This window comes from Diaporthe batatas (genome assembly GCF_019321695.1).
Source record: "Diaporthe batatas strain CRI 302-4 chromosome Unknown Contig00012, whole genome shotgun sequence".
Lineage (NCBI taxonomy): Eukaryota > Fungi > Ascomycota > Sordariomycetes > Diaporthales > Diaporthaceae > Diaporthe > Diaporthe batatas.
The window spans coordinates 1668310-1686245 of record NW_025408559.1 but is presented as its reverse complement, the minus strand read 5'-3'; the positions used below and the strand labels follow the sequence as shown (position 1 = coordinate 1686245).

Below are 17936 nucleotides of genomic sequence, written 5' to 3'. Positions count from 1 at the left end.
ATCGGGTTCTTGATTATGAGGGTTGATGATGCAGTGGGCAGGCGACTCTCTGCCTTGGTTAGATGGTTGTCGAAAACGGGTGTTGCGCCTTAGACTATCGCCTCGTTGTCGGTTGGGGTCCCGGTCTGGGAAGTGCGTCAGCAGTGCACCGCCCGTGCCCGGAAGGTACGCTCAGGGGTGGTTCATTGGTGAGTGACCCTCGAGGGTAAGGGTCTGGGTACCGGGGTACCTGGGTACGTGACGGTTGGATGCATCTCGCCAAGTGGGGCAGGCTGGTCGAGTCTCAGCCAATGAGATGGGAAACTACTGTCCAAGGAAAAAATGCTATATCAGGCCTGGTCGAGTCTTCCATTTCCGTTTCTCTTCTCTTCTTTTCTCTTCAAAGTTGATTCCCCCGGTGCAGAAATAAGGCTCGACGTTCGCGTTCTTCGGGACACAGTGATGAATGTCGAGTTGAAATAATCCGGGCATATTAAAATTCGGCGCTCCTAAGAATTGAATATGCTCACTCTTCCTTGAGTATTCATTCCCGTTGGGTCTCGACATGTCTTTGGCATCAAGCTCTGCGGCTGCCAGACCAGATTATGTGCTCTAGGACTAGGCAGGTTCTGCAGTCAGTACCTTAGACAGTGATTGTCAACAGGCCTGTCTACTCCGTACTTGGACAGGCGGCGGGTGCTGGCGCAGCCACGTGCGTTGCTCAGCTCAGTCCAGCGTGGGAGGCGTCGCGGTCGCTTCTGTCGCTCGCCCTTGTCCGCTACGACCCCGGTTCGCCCGGCTCCGAGAGACCGTGTTGACCAGCCACATTCTGGCTCCCGTTTCATCCATCTCCCTTGGTAGACTACCTCATAGACTTGGTGGATTCCTCGGACTCTTAAATACCGTTTCTTCTTCGCCTCTCACATGCCACATGCGTCTCCGGTCATCTGCTCTTGAAGCAAGTGCACATTTGCTTCTGTGACCAGTAGGATTCGTCTCGACTCTCCATTGGCCTTGTTCTGCATACATACATGCATACATACAGGTCCAAGTGCCGAGCCAACTCCATACGCCACTAGGTGCAAACATGGCTGCAGAGTAAGTTGCCAGCCGTCTCACATGCCCCTCCCCAACTGTTTCCCGCACGTTCAGCTCTCATCGGCCCAGCTCGAGGAGCTTGACTAAGAAAGTAGCGTCATGGCGGCAACTTGCAACACGCCAGGACGCTGTTCCCTGAGCTGTTCTCGCCTCGATAAAACGGCGTCCGCACTCCTACTTGCAGAGCAGTCCCGTGTGCGTCATGACTTGACTCTTGTCTCTTCATGCGTATGTCGTTGCTAAGCTGGGAATCCCGGTCAGCTCTTTCCGCCGCAACCACCACAACTTCCCTTGTGTTCGGCTGGTTGCACTGGAATGCCACCCAATCTGCAGAGTCTCGTGACGAATCCCCCGTCCAGCACCTGAACTGTAGCCGTCGGGTAGGCTCTAGGTCTGCGGGGGCTGAGACCGAACTTCAAATCCGGACATAGCACCATTCACATTCGTCGCAGTCATCTCCCATGAGCCGGCCTAACTCAGTCTCTAGGAAGAAGGTGGCCATTGTGGGCAGCGGCTGTGCCGGCATAGCAGCTCTTTGGGCCCTCAACCGCACGCCCCACGATGTCTACGTGTATGAGGCCGCCGAGCGCCTCGGCGGCCACACGAACACCGTGCCGTGGACTCGGGGGAAATATAGGACGGCGGTTGATACTGGTTTCATTGTGATGAATACGGCGACATATCGTGAGTTCTTAGTCCTTGCGTCCGTCACTTCCCTCCGAGCTGCGCAGTCGAGACTGATAGCGTTCGGAACAGCAAACTTCATTAATTTCCTTAGCAAGGTTGACGTGCAGACTGAGCCGACGGAAATGACTTTTGGTGTCTCCCGCGATCATGGTCTCTTTGAATGGGCTGGAACCAGTCTGGACTCTGTCTTTACCCAGAGGAGGCACATCTTCTCTCCCAGGATGTGGCGCATGATATTCGACATTGTCCGCTTCAATCAGTTTGCTCTGGATCTGCTAGCGGAGGATGACGAGCAACGCACTACAGCATACCACGTCAACGGTACCGGTAACGGTTACGGCAATGGCAGGCACACACCAAAATTGGCCAAGGTCGAGGAGACTATTGGGGAATACCTCTCAAGGGAGGGCTATTCGGATGCTTTCCGTGACGACTACCTCATCCCCATGACCGCTGCGGTATGGAGCACGAGCCCCGATAAATGCACACTGGAGTTTCCTGCCGTCACTCTAGTGCGCTTCCTCTGGAACCATCACCTGCTGTCTACGATAGCTACTCGACCTGCGTGGCTCACTATCAAAGAGGGCTCCCAGAGCTATATCGATGCTGTGATGAAGGGTTTCCCACCCAACCATTTATTCCTGAACACACCCGTGAAGTCAGTTACGAACGAGGGAGATGGCCGAGTGAGGATTCACTTGCATGACGGGAAAAGTGAAGTTTACGACCATGTTATCCTTGCAACACACGGCGACCAGGCTTATGAGATCATCAAGGACACCGCAACCGCCGAAGAGAGATCCATCATGAGCAAGTTTAAGACGTCCAAAAATACGGCCGTCCTCCATTCTGATCTCACGCACATGCCTGCCTCTCGCAAGGCCTGGTCAAGCTGGAACTACATGACCCTGTCATCTCCCTGGTCAGGAAAATCCAACATCGACCAGGTCTCACTCACCTATAATATGAATATCCTGCAGCATATTCCTCCCTCGACTTTCGGCGACGTCCTTGTTACCCTTAATCCTCTACATGAGCCAGATCCGAAGACCGTTCAAGGCCGCTATGAGTACACGCACCCTCTCTACAACGGAGAGTCGGTACGTGCGCAGGCCCTACTTACAAAAATCCAGAACCGGCGGGGAATCAGTTACGCGGGAGCGTGGACCAAGTACGGATTCCACGAGGATGGATTTAGCAGTGGGTTGCGGGTAGCTAAGGACCACCTCGGTGCCCGGCTACCCTTTGAATTCGTCGATTCAACATACAGCCGAGGCAGGGCGCCAGTACATGGGCTGACGGATCATTTTGTGAGGCTGGTCATCTTGTTGATACACGTGTTTGTGGTGTTGCCATTGGAGCGGATTGTGGCAACGTTGAACTCTATTGAGAAGAAGGCTGTAGGTCACATCAACGGGCATTTGGGGAAGTTCAAGGGACAGTAATGATGAACGATCATGGATTATTCAGCTGGGCATGTATTCTTGGCCATAGATAGGCACCAGATGCACAATGTTGCAGCCAAGGGTATAAAGACGGCATTGTTCGTCGTGTCTGTTATTATGTATTAATGTAAGTGGGCAGTACTTACACCCACCCATTGATCACATCCTTGCTCAGACGTGCTAGGGGTCCCCGCGCCCGGCGCCCAGGGTTCGGGGCAGCATCACGCTGTAATGGATCTCGTCCAGCCTGCGAACCGTACCACTTTGCAAACCGCAACCCAACCATGTTATGACAACAATGTCCAGCTTCCGAGGTGCAACATGGAAGCTTCGAAGCTTGGCCGCGGCGCTGTCGCGCCCAGCTTGTGCCGGTCCCCGAGCTCGACCTGCATCTGACCTGCCGATCTCGAGCTGCCGACAGCTTCTGCGCAACTATGCGACCGAAGCCAAAAACACCGCGCCCAGGGCAAGGGCCCCTCACATCTCGCCGAGCATGGAGCAGGCACGTGAGGTGTACAGGCGGAGGAATCGGACAACAATGTGCGCGATCGCTGGATCCGGCGCGAGGACAGAGACTTGGTGCTAACATCGAGGATGTGTCCCACAGGTTCTACACGCTGAGCATCATCCTGGGCACAGTGGCGCTTTCCTACGGATCGGTGCCCATGTACAAGATGGTGAGTCGTGTCTCCCGCCGCCGCTGAAGCCAAAGCTGATCTCAAAAGATCTGCCAAACCACCGGTTGGGGTGGACAACCCGTCCGCGCACCGGGCCACGGTGGCGGATCCGGCTCCGAGGAAGACCTTGCATCACGACTTGTACCCGTCGAGGGTGCCAAGCGCCTCCGCGTCACCTTCAATGCGTCCGTGTCCGACGTCCTGCCCTGGAAGTTCACACCACAGCAGCGCGAGGTGCGAGTCCTCCCAGGCGAGACAGCCCTCGCCTTTTACACCGCAACGAACACGAGCGACAAGGATATAATAGGCGTGGCAACGTACAGCGTGACGCCAGCGCAGGTGGCGCCGTACTTCAGCAAGATCCAATGCTTCTGCTTTGAGGAGCAGAGGCTTAACGCGGGCGAGACGGTGGACATGCCTGTCTTCTTCTACCTAGATCCGGACATGTTGACGGACCTGAACATGAAGGGCATCGAGACCGTCACGCTAAGCTACACCTTTTTCAGTGAGTGACTCCACGTTGTACGCATCGAGCATTTGCGGAGGTTTGGCGCTAAGCATCCGGAACAGAGGCCAAGTATGATGACAACGGCAACATCAATGTCTTCCCAAAGTCGTGATGCCAACGCCAGAGGATATTGGTACCCCGCCACGGGGAGCCTCGTCTTCCAAGAGCCGCCGGGGCGTCGACGCCTTGCAGAAAGATGGGGCTAGCTCGCTAGAGATCTCATCAGAGGTCGAATTGCCGACTCGGAGATGGTCTACGAGCCTCGCCGGATAAGTCAATAGGCCAAGCATCTGGTCCAGGACGACGCAGATCTGAAGACGGTCAATGAGAGCTTCCACAAACTGGCTCTTGGTGGTCGTTGGCAATTCTGAAGACGACCGCGAAATCGCGTCTTTCTCAGAAGAGAAATCCCCCATCACCCCTCACAAATTTTGAAGCCATAGCTGCAGTGTTTCAGTACAGCAATGACATGCTGTGGTATAACCCCTTCCACGTATAGATAATGCCTGGCGTGATGACGGGTATGCAGTACCACGGGTCTTTCGGGCGGCCGAGCCTATAAACGACCCCTGTAAGTCCCCTAGTGGGTCCCTGCACAGGTGACTTCAGTGCCAGCCTATCCCTGTCCTGTCAGGTGCAACCCGTTGGATGACGCGAGCTGTTCTGAGCTCCAAGTCAGATCCTCGTTAGACTACAACATCATCGTTATCGCGGGTTTCGGTCTGCATTTCTCCTCACTCTTTTGTTGCAGGTCCCTTCTAGGAAGAGGAGAAGTGCCCCGGATTTTGCCGACTCGCGGTTTCTCCTTTTCCAATACTTGTCCGTCTGTCTCTGCTATGTTTGCTCACGTCGCGCGGCCCTGGTAGCATGAAGGTGGTCCTACCAGGAAAGCCAGAAGCCAGGCTTCAAGCTCTAGCTACTGGCTTCTGGAAATCGAGGCGCATCATCGTGGGTGGACGGTCTCCGCCCTCGCAATTCTTACCTAATGTGCTAAAAGATTCCTCCAGGCGTACATAAGCGGCAATGCTATTGCAATCCTGTCCGACCACGAAACCCTCCTGCAGACCATCTACGATGACGACGAAACACACCTCGAGGCGGTCGCATTAGACGAGTCTTCCGGAAAGATAGCCGTGTGCACCGACCGTACTGTTCGGATATACAGACCGTTCGCACACGAAGACGGCGTGTTGAAATGGGGGCTGGAGACATCATTCTCCCCGAACGTTGACGACGAGCAAACACACGATGGCGCGCAACACGCAATGACCCTGTCATGGGGAGGCTCCGAGGAAATACTCGTGTCTCGATCCGCTGTGACATTACATCAGACAACCCCCGAACTAGCCTGCACCTGGCGCAAGAGTCTAGCGAGTCCTGTCAAATACGCAGAACTGTCTTACGACTCGGCTTATGCTGCCTCGATGGGATATCACGACCGGCTTGTGAAAGTATGGCGGCGGCTCAGTTACGTGTCGGACGAAGTTCGTTTCGACTTCATGTACCTGTCCCATCCGCTCGCCGTTACGAGCCTACAGTGGCGCAAGCCCCATCACATTGACCAGACCGTGGACAATGTTCTCTATACCTTTTGCGTCGACAATGTGCTTCGCATTTGGACTGGCTCGGACAATCACAGCCATCAGAAGTTGCAGCTTTGGGGAAAGGTTGATCTTGCTGCCTCCGCGGCTGGACCAAGTCTTCGATGGGCTGTAATTGTTCACGGGAGGGATTTCTCAGCCGCGACCGAGACGGCGGTGCAGGAGGGGCCTTCTGAGTATGGCAAAGGAGATGGGCCGCTGGTCAATGCTGTGGAGCTTGCTAACCGAAACCCTGAGATTTGCATCACTTTCGATGGGCACGGGAAAATGTCTGCCTGGGCGATGGAGAACGTATGGCCCAAGTCGCGCTTGATTTCAAAGCCAGATGAGCCAAATATTGTTCCACTCGTGGTGGATATATCTTCGAGCGAGTTCGCTTTCCTCAGAGACGCCTCTCCAGCAGCCTCGTCACACGTCGAAATACATGCGTACTGCAACAAACATGACGGGCATTTGAATTTCCTGTTCCATTTTTTCGATGGCAGGATTGCCATCTACGAGGCCAACTCCCCGCGTCTCCTCGACCCCATTGTGGACAAGGGCCGGATAAGGCCCAGATGCGTATGGACAGGCCATTCGGCTGCTATTGCGAAGACAGTCCGAAACTACAGTGGCAGGTCGGTGGTCTCAAGGACTAGTGGAGGAGAGGCCATCGTGTGGAAGCATCCCCTCTACACCGAAAAGACAAAGCTCGCACGGCAGAGCACAATATCTTCAAAGGACCACATTCACCGTATAGCAGTCATACGAAAGGGTCGTTTCGTTGTCTTCCTACACCACGACAGATTGGCCGTCTGGGATTGTAGGCAACTCGCTCCGTCCCTGCTTGCTGAGATCGCCTACAAAATATCCGGAAAGCCCCTGTGTCTGCTGGTCCTCCCCAGAAGAACTGCTGAGCAATCGACTGTGGTGCACATTGGCACCATTACTTCGGAAAAGAAGGGCTTAGTGTGGGAAATCAAACTCCCCGCTTATGATTTGTCCGCAACAAACGGAGTCAAAACTAACGGCGGTGCAAATGGTCACCAGTCTCCATCAATTCAGGAATTCCACAGGTTCGAACTCAAGGACGCTGGTAATCTGTCCTATGTTCTCCCCGTGGACCCAGCAGGTTCTGCACCCATGGTACAAGGATTTCTTGACGTTTTTGCACGCGATGTGGCAATTTCTTACACGCATACTGGCCGCGTCGAGTTCTGGACGGCTCGAGTGGGTGATGACAAAGTGGACTGGCTGTCGACCGCTTCGATGGAAACAGGTATCTCAGAACCCGCGCTCGCTAGTGGCAGCACCATGAAGAAGGCAGCATTGGTCAACTCCAGTAGGAGTTCTGTCACAATCTGGGACATCCGCGGTGCGCAGCTCGAATACAATCAGCAGTTCGAGGCACAAAACGCGATTCAGGACTTGGATTGGACATCGACGCCGGACCTCCAATCCATCCTTGCTGTCGGATTTCCATCTCGTGTGCTACTACTTGCCCAGATGCGGTTTGACTACCTGAACAAGGGTCCGGCGTGGGCCCCGGTGCGAGAAGTCAACATTCGAGATTTCACACCCCACCCCATTGGCGACTCAACCTGGCTGGGTGATGGGAACCTCGTCATTGGGGCCGGCAACCAACTCTTCGTGAATGACCGCAAATTCGATGCCTCCCATTCACTTGTCAAAGATGTGGCCCTCCCGCATACAAAAGATCGCAAATGGGATCTGTTTGACGTTGTTCAGCGACTGAATGGTCCCCTTCCGGTGTTCCACCCACAGTTCCTCAGTCAATGCATGCTCGCTGGAAAAGTTGTGGCTGTACAGCGGATCCTCATGGCACTCTACAAGACACTCAAGTTTTGGGTTGAAGGGGATGAGTTCGATGACTACCTGGGGCTGGATTTAGACGAGTTCTATATCGACAAATCAAGGGCAGCGTTCACGCCAGGGAAGGAGACGCGCTCTTATTTTGGCGACCGCACAATACCGGACGATGACGATGAAGTATTCAGCGAGGACGTGGCTCAAACCATCAATGAGAAGCTCATGAATATCGCCTTGCCTCAAATGTCAAGTCATGAGCAGATTCAGCTTGTGGACATGATTGAGTGTATTGGCATGGTAGAGAAACACCGTCGATCAATGGATGAGAATGGCGCGAGGTTCATGATATACTACAGACAACATAGCCTCCGGAAACGACGGACCAACGAAGTAACTATGTCGTGGAGAGAAATCAACTGGGCATACCATTCTACCAGCCAGGATATGCTGACTGACTTTGTTGCGCGGCAACACCAAGGAGGTCTTCTTTGGGAACATGCTCGGGAGAGTGGCATGTTCATGTGGCTCACAGACAATGCGGCAGTGGTAAGTTGGCCTTCGCAGCAGCACAAGTTTCAACTCGCTGACGTCCCGCAACAGAAAGCACAATTCGAGGTGATTGCTCGCAACGAGTACACCAAGAACGAGGTGAAGAACCCCGTGGACTGCAGCCTCTATTACCTGGCATTGCGAAAGAAAACGGTACTCCAGGGTCTGTGGCGCATGGCGTCTTGGAACCGAGAGCAAGCCGGCACGCAAAGGCTGCTTGCGAACAACTTTGATGATCCAAAGTGGAGGACTTCAGCGCTAAAGAATGCCTATGCGCTACTTAGCAAGCGGCGGTTTGGTGAGTGATCCTCCCGCATTTCTGGCCCTGCTCCTGTTCAGCTAACATACTCCACAGAATATAGTGCGGCCTTCTTCCTACTCGCCGACAGACTGCAGGACGCCGTGAACGTCTGCCTGAACCAGCTCAAGGATCTGCAGCTTGCCATCGCTATCACTCGGGTGTACGAGGGTGACCAAGGTCCAGTGCTGCGCAAGCTGCTGGAAGAGGAGGTGCTGAACATCGCCGCTCAAGAAGGCAACCGCTGGCTGGCATCATGGGCGTTTTGGATGCTCCACCGCAGGGACATGGCGGTGCGCGCTCTCATTGTGAGTACACCTCCGTTCCGTTAGACGAGACATGGCATCACTTTGCTAACCAGCGGTGCAGACGCCTGTGTATACACTGGTCGAGACACCTATCACGCCGAATCTAAACTCGAAGCTCTTCCTGACAGACGACCCAGCCCTAATAGTGCTGTATGCCCAGCTGCGGCAGAAGACGCTCCAGACCCTGCGTGGCGCGTCCAAGGTGACGCCAAAGGTAGAGTGGCAGTTTGTGCTACACAACGCCAGGCTTTACGACCGCATGGGCTGCGACCTGCTCGGCCTAGACCTGGTCCGCAACTGGGAGTTCCTCCTGCCCGGGGCAAGCCTGAAGCCGGAGCTCGGTGGAGAGGTCAACCCGCTGAAGATGCTCAAGCGTCGTAGCTCGCTGGTCGTGCAGGACCTACCGGTGTCGCCAATATCTGGCAACGGACCGGGGGAAATGAACATGGGAGGCTTGCTATCACCTACGGGGGAGAAGAAGAGGCCGCAGCCGCCGCCAACAATGTTTGAGGAACCAGATGCGGGTTCATTGTTGGACAGCTTTGGGTTCTAGGCGAGCTGAGAGTGTTTGCTTGTTTTGTGTGGGGAGGGCTGGAGGAGTATCATGGTCACATTGCTCTCGTTGGGGGAAGAGGCACATCAAGCGGCATGGTCGTACGGGAGGGAGTTTGGTATAACGAAACGCGTCAGCAAATCAAAGAAATACGAGGCAGGGGATTGAGTAACATCTGCGGTACGACAAAGCTGAATCGCTCCAGGGAAAGGAACTATTTCCCACCCTTGACCGGTGTCTCGAGCTCGCCTACCTGGGCACGACCTCGGGAGGATCTGTTCCTAAATTTTTACACACTGTTTGATTATCTACATCTTTCAAGTGGTTCATCGAGATACCTGGACAAGCGAAATAAGTCTATTCCTCCGTAATGTAGCAAGCCGCCTGTGACTCTGTTGTGCCTATGAGATTATGCATAAACCCAGATGGTTGGTCGGGTCCCGCACCCAGTCATACTGTCCGTCGCGGTGTAGGCGCGATCAGGAACAGATAGATCTGAGTAAAGGCAAAGATCATGCCGCAGTATAGACACCTTATCTGAGATGCCCCTAATAAGGATGTGCGTCTTGGTAAAGGGTCAACTTTATAAATCTGCCATTTCCCAGCTGTGGTCTTTTTGATTACAGATTCGACGACTGCCCGACCGTGGCCCTCTTAAATTGTAGGGTAACGGGAGGATTGCCAACTCGGCTAATGCCATGCTACAGTTGTATGAGGGCTCTGATTCAAGACACGGTTCAAATCAAGAATATATTGGGTGGGGCAGCGACGGTGGTAAATTGTATGACGAGGATGGACGATTAGGCAGTGTTACCAGAGCCGTGGGATCTGGTTGCGATCCAGATGTCGCATTTGAGTCATGGTCTGCAGAATAGGTGGGACAACGAAGTTCGCACTCAATTCATAGGCCAGGGCAAGAGAGAGTTGTACTATGTACAGAGTAAGTCTATGGGGGGCGTATATCGGACCTGCTCGACAGCGCGAGTGATTGCTGGGCATCTCAAGTACGGACGGGCAAAGGTTTTGTTGCAGAGCGCATGGGATTGCTGAGTACCTAGCCCGCCCAACTCGTCCCGCATGCTGCCCGTCTGTGCCTGCAGTAGCGGTTCTAAGAGGGAACTGTAGCAGTGCAAGGGATGGCCAGATATATGGGTGGGTGGAGAGTGGTATTGGTAGCTCGGGCCGGGACAAGTTCGCTGCTGCTGCCGACTGGTGAGTGGCGTGTCGCATGCAGGCTCAAGGAGGGTAGGTTACACTGTGCTGCCGAGAACGCACGCATTGAAAATAAAACTTGGGTGGTGGTGAGGACGGATGGGGCATCTGTGCAAATTCACACATTGAATCCGTACAAGTGACATGATATATACTCAGACATCGAGGCAAGGCTACTTGGTACATATAATTGCCCAGGCCGCGGGCACGGTTAATAGGTCGGTCGACAGGCGACAGACAGATTTGGCAAGTGGGGGACTACCCTCCGGTACGGAGTAGCGCTAGCGACCCCTGCATCATGCAAGGCTAGAAGGAAGAAAAAAAAAGTCCTGCCCACACAGAAACCCGGCCGGCCGTCCGATCACGGTGGAGATTTAGCTGCGCTGTTGCTGGGGGTATTACTCAACCGACAGCCCTGCAAGAGTCATCGCAAAGGTGTCTGAGGAGTCACCGCAAACACAATTGAGCCACCGTGGGCACATACCAGCCAGCCATCAGACTGCCCAACTGCCCAGTACCCGCCCAGTACATTGGCAGACCGGTTAGTCCACTCGTCTGATGTGATCTTGAGCCGTTGTGCTCCTCTTCCTCAGATCCCCTCCCATCCCTTCCTTCCACACCCGTTGGACGCCGTTGAGAAGTGATCGGGCCCCCAATTGGAGTCACTCTCCTCACCTTGACCGTCCCTCCCTCTCCCTCTCCCTGCTCTCATCCGCTTCGTCTTGCCCTCTCCTGCCCGGCTGGAACTCGAGCTGAGCAAGCTGCGGGCAGCTGATCCCACCCCCACGCCACAATGGCCGCCGTTAATGGCACCCCGAATGGCACCGCAAATGGCACCGTCAATGGCACCGTCAATGGCACCGCGAACGGCACCGCAAGAGACGCCTCCTCCACCCCCACGAGGATCCCAATCCTGGGCAAGGAGGACATCATAATCGACTACGGCCTGTTGAACGACTTCGTCGCCCACGACCTCCTCGAGAACACCCCCTCCGCCACCTACGTCCTCATCACCGACACCAACCTGTTCCCTCTCTATGTGCCTTCCTTCCAGAAGACCTTCGAAGCCGCCGTTGCCTCCAGGAATGCCGGCAATGTGCGCCTTCTCACCTACGCGATACCCCCGGGCGAGAGCTCCAAGGGCAGGGAGACAAAGGCCGAGATTGAGGACTGGATGCTGTCCCAGAGGTGCACAAGGGACATCGTCGTCATTGCTCTTGGCGGCGGCGTCATTGGCGACATGATCGGTTACGTCGCCGCTACCTTCATGCGCGGCGTCAAGATTGTCCAGGTCCCCACCACTCTGCTCGCCATGGTCGACTCGTCCATCGGTGGCAAGACTGCCATTGACACTCCCTTGGGCAAGAACCTGATTGGCGCCTTCTGGCAGCCCAGCCGCATCTACATTGACCTGGCCTTCCTAGAGACCCTGCCTGTTCGGGAGTTCATAAATGGCATGGCCGAGGTTGTGAAGACGGCTGCCATCTGGGACGAGGCCGAGTTTACAGCCCTCGAGCAGAATGCCCCCACCATTCTTGAGGCCGTCAAGTCGAAGGCAACCAACCGCTTGGCTCCCATCCGCCATATCCTCAAGAGAATCGTGCTTGGATCCGCTCGCACCAAGGCCGAGGTCGTCTCTGCCGACGAGAGGGAAGGAGGCCTGCGGAATATCCTCAACTTTGGACATTCCATTGGCCACGCTTACGAGGCCATACTCACACCCCAGGTCCTCCACGGTGAGGCCGTGGCCATCGGCATGGTCAAAGAGGCAGAGCTTGCCCGCTTCCTTGGCGTCCTGCGCCCCGCCGCCGTCGCTCGTCTCGTCAAGTGCATTGCAAGTTACGAGCTGCCCACCTCGCTCAAGGACCAGCGGATTGTTCGGCTATCGGCCGGAAAGAAGTGTCCCGTGGACGTGTTGCTGGACAAGATGGCCGTCGACAAGAAGAATCACGGAACCAACAAGAAGATCGTGCTTCTGTCCGAGATCGGCAAATGCTACGAGCCCAAGGCAAGTGTGGTTGACGACCGCAACATCCGTGTCGTCCTCACACCTGCCATCCGTGTCACGCCTGGCGTTCCGAAGGGTCTGAACATCAGTGTGACCCCTCCCGGTTCCAAGAGCATCTCGAACCGGGCGCTGGTGTTGGCTGCTTTGGGTGAGGGCGAAGTGCGCATCAAGAACCTCCTCCGCTCGGATGATGTCGAGTACATGCTGTCTGCAGTCTCGGCTTTGAACGGAGCCACCTACTCTTGGGAGGATGGTGGCGAGATCCTCATTGTCAAGGGCAAGGGCGGAAAGCTTGAGGCAAGCCAGGAGCCTCTCTATCTCGGTAACGCAGGAACCGCATCGCGCTTCTTGACGAGCGTGGCTTCGTTGGCCTCACCATCTTCCGTTTCTTCCACGGTCTTGACCGGCAACGCCCGGATGCAACAAAGGCCCATCGGGCCATTGGTTGACTCTATGCGTGCCAATGGCGTCGAGGTCAAGTATCTCAATCGGGAGGGCAGCTTGCCTGTCCAGGTTGATGCTGCCGGCGGCTTCGAGGGCGGCGTCATTGAGCTTGCAGCCACCGTCTCCTCTCAGTACGTCTCATCACTTCTCATGACTGCACCGTACGCCAAGAACCCAGTCACTCTGAAGCTTGTGGGAGGCAAGCCCATTTCGCAGCCCTACATTGACATGACCATGTCGATGATGGCTGCTTTTGGTGTACAAGTCGAACGATCTGCCACGGAAGAAAACACCTACCACATACCAAAGGGCATCTACCAAAACCCTGCAGAGTATGAGATCGAGAGCGATGCAAGCTCGGCTACTTATCCCCTGGCCATCGCCGCCATCACTGGCACTACTTGCATGGTCCCAAACATCGGATCGAAATCGTTGCAAGGCGACTCGCGATTCGCCGTAGAGGTGCTCGAGGCAATGGGAGCCACCGTGGAGCAGACGGACTACACGACAACGGTGACTGGCCCGCCAATTGGGCAACTGAAGGCGATCCCACACGTGGACATGGAGCCCATGACGGATGCATTCTTGACTGCCTCTGTTCTAGCTGCTGTCGCCGACGGCACTACCAGGATCACTGGAATCGCCAACCAGAGGGTGAAGGAGTGCAATCGCATCGCTGCAATGAAGGACCAGCTTGCGAAGTTCGGTGTACAATGCAACGAGCTCGAGGACGGCATTGAGGTCATTGGCCGTCCCTACCAAAGCCTGACGGAGCCTGTTGATGGTATCTACTGTTACGATGACCACCGCGTCGCAATGAGTTTCAGTGTGCTCTCCGTGGTCACGCCTCGCCCCGTACTCATCCTGGAGCGTGAGTGCACGGGAAAGACTTGGCCTGGCTGGTGGGATGTTCTGTCCGAGTCTTTCAAGGTCGTTCTGAATGGCGAAGAGCCCACGTCGGAACACGCGCACTATGAGAAAGCACCTAAGCCCCGATCAGACCGCTCGATCTTCTTGATCGGCATGAGAGGCGCCGGCAAGACGACTGCGGGGGGCTGGTTGGCGAAGACGTTGAAAAGAAAGTTCATCGACCTCGACGAGGAGCTGGAGCGGAGGATAGGCCAAACTATCCCCGAAATGATTCGTGGAGATCTGGGCTGGGAGGGCTTCCGAAAGGCAGAGCTGGATCTCCTCAAGGACGTAATGACGAATCATGCCCACGGTCACGTTTTCTCTTGTGGCGGCGGCATTGTTGAGAGCGATGACGCCCGCCAGATGCTGATCTCCTACAAGAGCAATGGCGGATACGTTCTCCAGGTGCACCGCAACACCGACCAAGTGATCGACTACCTGCTCATTGACAAGTCGCGGCCGGCCTATACCGAGCAGATTCGCGGGGTTTACGAGCGGCGCAAGCCCTGGTTCGAGGAGTGTAGCAATTTCAAGTACCACAGTCCTCATCCAGCCGGCTCCTCGGCCGTCCGGGAAGCTCCAGCGGACTTTATGAGCTTCATCTCTGTCATGTGCGGCCACAGCGACCACTTCGAAAATGTGAAGAGCAAAAAGCACTCCTCCTTCGTCTCGCTTACTGTGCCTGACGTGTCGGATTCCTTGGAGCTCATTCCTCGGGTGGTTGCAGGCTCAGACGCTGTTGAACTGCGGGTCGATCTGCTGGAGGACTACTCGCCTGAATTTGTTGGTATTCAAGTGGCCTCCCTGCGAGCCGCTGCCAAGATACCAATTGTCTTCACGGTTCGCACCCAGAGTCAAGGTGGTAAATTCCCGGATGACGACTCCGAAGGCGCTGCAGCCCTATACAATGTCGCACTACGTATGGCATGTGAGTTCATTGATGTGGAGCTGACATGGCCGGAAGATGTTATCCAAGGCGTGCTGAGCCGGAAGGGCTCTTCTCGCATTATTGCCTCTCACCATGATCCTCAAGGCACCTTGTCTTGGAAGAATGGGGCGTGGATACAATACTACAACAGGGCGCTCCAGTTTGGCGACATCATCAAGTTGGTCGGTGTGGCGCATGCTCAGGACGATAATTTCGCCCTGGCGAACTTCAAGAAACGAATGCTTGCGGCTCATGAGACGCCTATCATCGCCATCAACATGGGACCTGTCGGCAAGCTGAGCCGGATCATGAACGGCTTCCTGACCCCCGTCTCACATCCTGCTCTTCCGTTCAAGGCTGCGCCAGGCCAGCTGTCTGCTGCTGAGATCCGCCAAGCTCTGACGCTGATTGGGGAGCTGGATGAGCGTTCTTTTTACCTCTTCGGCAAGCCCATCGCCCAGTCAAGGTCCCCAGCTCTCCACAACACGCTCTTCAAGGCCCATGGTCTGCCTCACTTCTATTCTCGGTTCGAAACAGATCAGGTTGCGGATGTCAAGGAGCTCGTGAGGTCCCCCAACTTTGGTGGGGCCTCGGTGACCAGGCCACTCAAGGTCGACATCATCGACTACATCGACAAGTTGTCGGACGCAGCCAAGATTATTGGTGCCGTGAATACCATCATTCCCACCCCGTCCGAAGATGGTAGCCAGCAGATTCTGCTCGGTGACAACACCGACTGGATGGGCATGGTGTTCGCACTCCGCCAAGCAGGAGTTGTGGGCAGCGTCCGCGCGGCTGCCGCAAGTGGCCCTGCAGTGGTGATCGGAAGTGGCGGGACCACGCGCGCGTCCATCTACGCTCTACACTCACTGGGGTACTCGCCCATCTACATCGTAGCACGCAACGCCGCCAGCATCACGACACTGGCCGGAATGTTCCCAAGTGACTACCAAGTGCAGCATCTCTCGAGCGCGGACGAGAAGGACTTTGCCGGGCCACTTCCGCGGGTGGTTGTTAGCACCATCCCCGCCGACTTGCCGATGGATGCAGGGATGAACGACATTGTCTCGAAGGTGCTCAACCTCCCTGACCATGAGGCGACTGGGAGAAATGTGCCGAAGAGGACAATGCTGGAGCTGGCCTACAAGCCGCGGCGCACGGCTGTCATGGCGATGGCGGAGGAAGCAGGCTGGCAGACGATTCCCGGGCTGGAAGTACTCACTTCCCAGGGTTGGCACCAGGTGAGTACACATGCTTGACTTCTCGCTCGCTCACCGAGTCACCCGATTGAAGCTGACCCATGATGTATTAGTTCAATCTCTGGACCGGGATCTCGCCGGTGTACACGGATGCGAGAGACGCGGTCATGGCTGACGAGGAGGCAGAGGAAGCCTCCAAGGCCAACGGCAGCGCGTGATCTGAACCGTTCGGAAGTTCGAGCGCAGGCATGTGGGACTAACAAGAATTGGGGTTTTCCGTAAAAAGTAGAGGATACATATGCTTAGAATCGGATCAACTCATATCACGCGTCGTTATGCCATTGTCAGTCAGTGTCAGTGTCAGTGTCAGAACCTCAGAACCGGGAGGTATCGTCTCTTCAGTTTCCATCTATGGGATGATCCCCGACCACATGGAAATGCCATATGATGCAGATATGAGACCGTTCGCCCAGTGGCAACTCATATCTTGTCACAATATCGCAGGCCATCCCAACGGTTTGAAGGCTGCCATGGAAAACTTGGATGACATCGAACAGACGCGACATGTGCAACCGAGATCTTCAGAAGCTTAATCTGGCCCGCCTGACGTTGACGGGAGCTGAAATGGATACTTGATCGGTGCCCGGGGGAGTCATGTCCAGTTACAATGCATGATTTTGCCTTGACCTCCACTTCCTTGGAAACATAGACCGACCATGGTTTCCCCCTTTCCCTGGCCCCCACTCGCAGAACCAAGAGTTCTTGAGATCACCAGGGGACCGGTACCCGGGGCTGCCCAACCAGGCAGGTAGGTCCATTCTCAGTCGAAGGTTTGAGAGGTGGTCGAGGCGTAACACAAAAGCAGGCTGGGCGCAGGGGCAGAGGCGCACAGCGAGGGCAAGGCGTATGGCGCATCCGGCGGCAAGGACGGACGCGTCGGCATTTTGCCGGTCACCTGGGCAGGCTTTCCTTACTGTCCAGCGATTACCGCCTCCCGCGTTCGCATTTCAAGGGGCGAGAGGTTTGAGCCACCCCCGGATCTACGACCCTGTCGTGTTCGTACTATCAGATCATATCAAGGGGCGAGGCAAGCAAGTGGGGCGACGGAAACTTTGCCGAACCAGCTGGTTGCAGACATCTCAAGGCTGTTGCCAAGTTTGCACACACCATGTGGTATTTGAGATGAATTATTATGGGCGGGCACCTGATGCAACTTGTGCACGAGGGCGACGAGGAAACGAAACATGCCCGGCGGAAAGCCCTGTCCGCCGAGAACACCTGGGGGAGGGGAGGGGGGTTGAGGCGGGAGGCAAAGCTGGAGTCAGGCTTTGCAGACACGATGTGACTTCCGGTTTTCTTCTCTGAGCCTGCTCGCTAACCTCCCTCCGGGGAATTCATCTCGGTTAATTCTTCTCTGTCTCCAGGTTGCTTGCCGGCGTCACAGTGAGAGGTAGGGGAGGCGGTGCAGGCAAATGTGTAGCTTGGCTCAGGCTGGGCGGACACATCCGAGGAACGCGGCGAAAGCCAGCGGAAGAGTGCATTTTTCTGTGGCTTCCTACAGCACGTAGAAACATGCAGTGCGTTACAGTCAATGTTAGAGTTTATATGTAAAATGTTGAGAGATTCTCCGGGCCGAGCGAGGACGACGACAGCTAAGCAGACAGGTGCAGTGCCATGCCATATAGACAGACATACACTGACCAGCTGTGTCATTCGCACTT

The 17936-nt window shown here is 55.4% G+C and overlaps 4 protein-coding genes across 4 annotated transcripts; all 4 read left to right on the top strand.

The window, feature by feature from the left end:
- The first annotated feature begins 399 nt into the window (after positions 1 to 399).
- KVR01_009777 (uncharacterized protein) lies at positions 400 to 3327 on the top strand. The gene is made up of 2 exons (XM_044790251.1): positions 400 to 1761; positions 1834 to 3327. Exons 1-2 carry the CDS (start codon positions 1539 to 1541, stop codon positions 3207 to 3209), a joined length of 1599 nt encoding a protein of 532 aa, XP_044641025.1. The 5' UTR covers positions 400 to 1538; the 3' UTR covers positions 3210 to 3327.
- Positions 3328 to 3498: 171 nt separating this feature from the next.
- On the top strand, positions 3499 to 4506 carry KVR01_010090 (uncharacterized protein; the record flags this gene model as incomplete). Its single annotated transcript, XM_044789277.1, has 4 exons — positions 3499 to 3749; positions 3817 to 3886; positions 3935 to 4391; positions 4457 to 4506. 4 exons carry the CDS (start codon positions 3499 to 3501, stop codon positions 4504 to 4506), a joined length of 828 nt encoding a protein of 275 aa, XP_044641338.1.
- Positions 4507 to 5261: 755 nt separating this feature from the next.
- KVR01_010097 (uncharacterized protein) lies at positions 5262 to 9512 on the top strand (the record flags this gene model as incomplete). The annotated part of the gene is made up of 5 exons (XM_044791424.1): positions 5262 to 5342; positions 5402 to 8350; positions 8405 to 8651; positions 8709 to 8959; positions 9021 to 9512. 5 exons carry the CDS (start codon positions 5262 to 5264, stop codon positions 9510 to 9512), a joined length of 4020 nt encoding a protein of 1339 aa, XP_044641345.1.
- Positions 9513 to 11079: 1567 nt separating this feature from the next.
- Positions 11080 to 17863, top strand: KVR01_009826 (uncharacterized protein). Its single transcript, XM_044787115.1, has 2 exons — positions 11080 to 16257; positions 16329 to 17863. Exons 1-2 carry the CDS (start codon positions 11518 to 11520, stop codon positions 16431 to 16433), a joined length of 4845 nt encoding a protein of 1614 aa, XP_044641074.1. The 5' UTR covers positions 11080 to 11517; the 3' UTR covers positions 16434 to 17863.
- Positions 17864 to 17936: the final 73 nt, after the last annotated feature.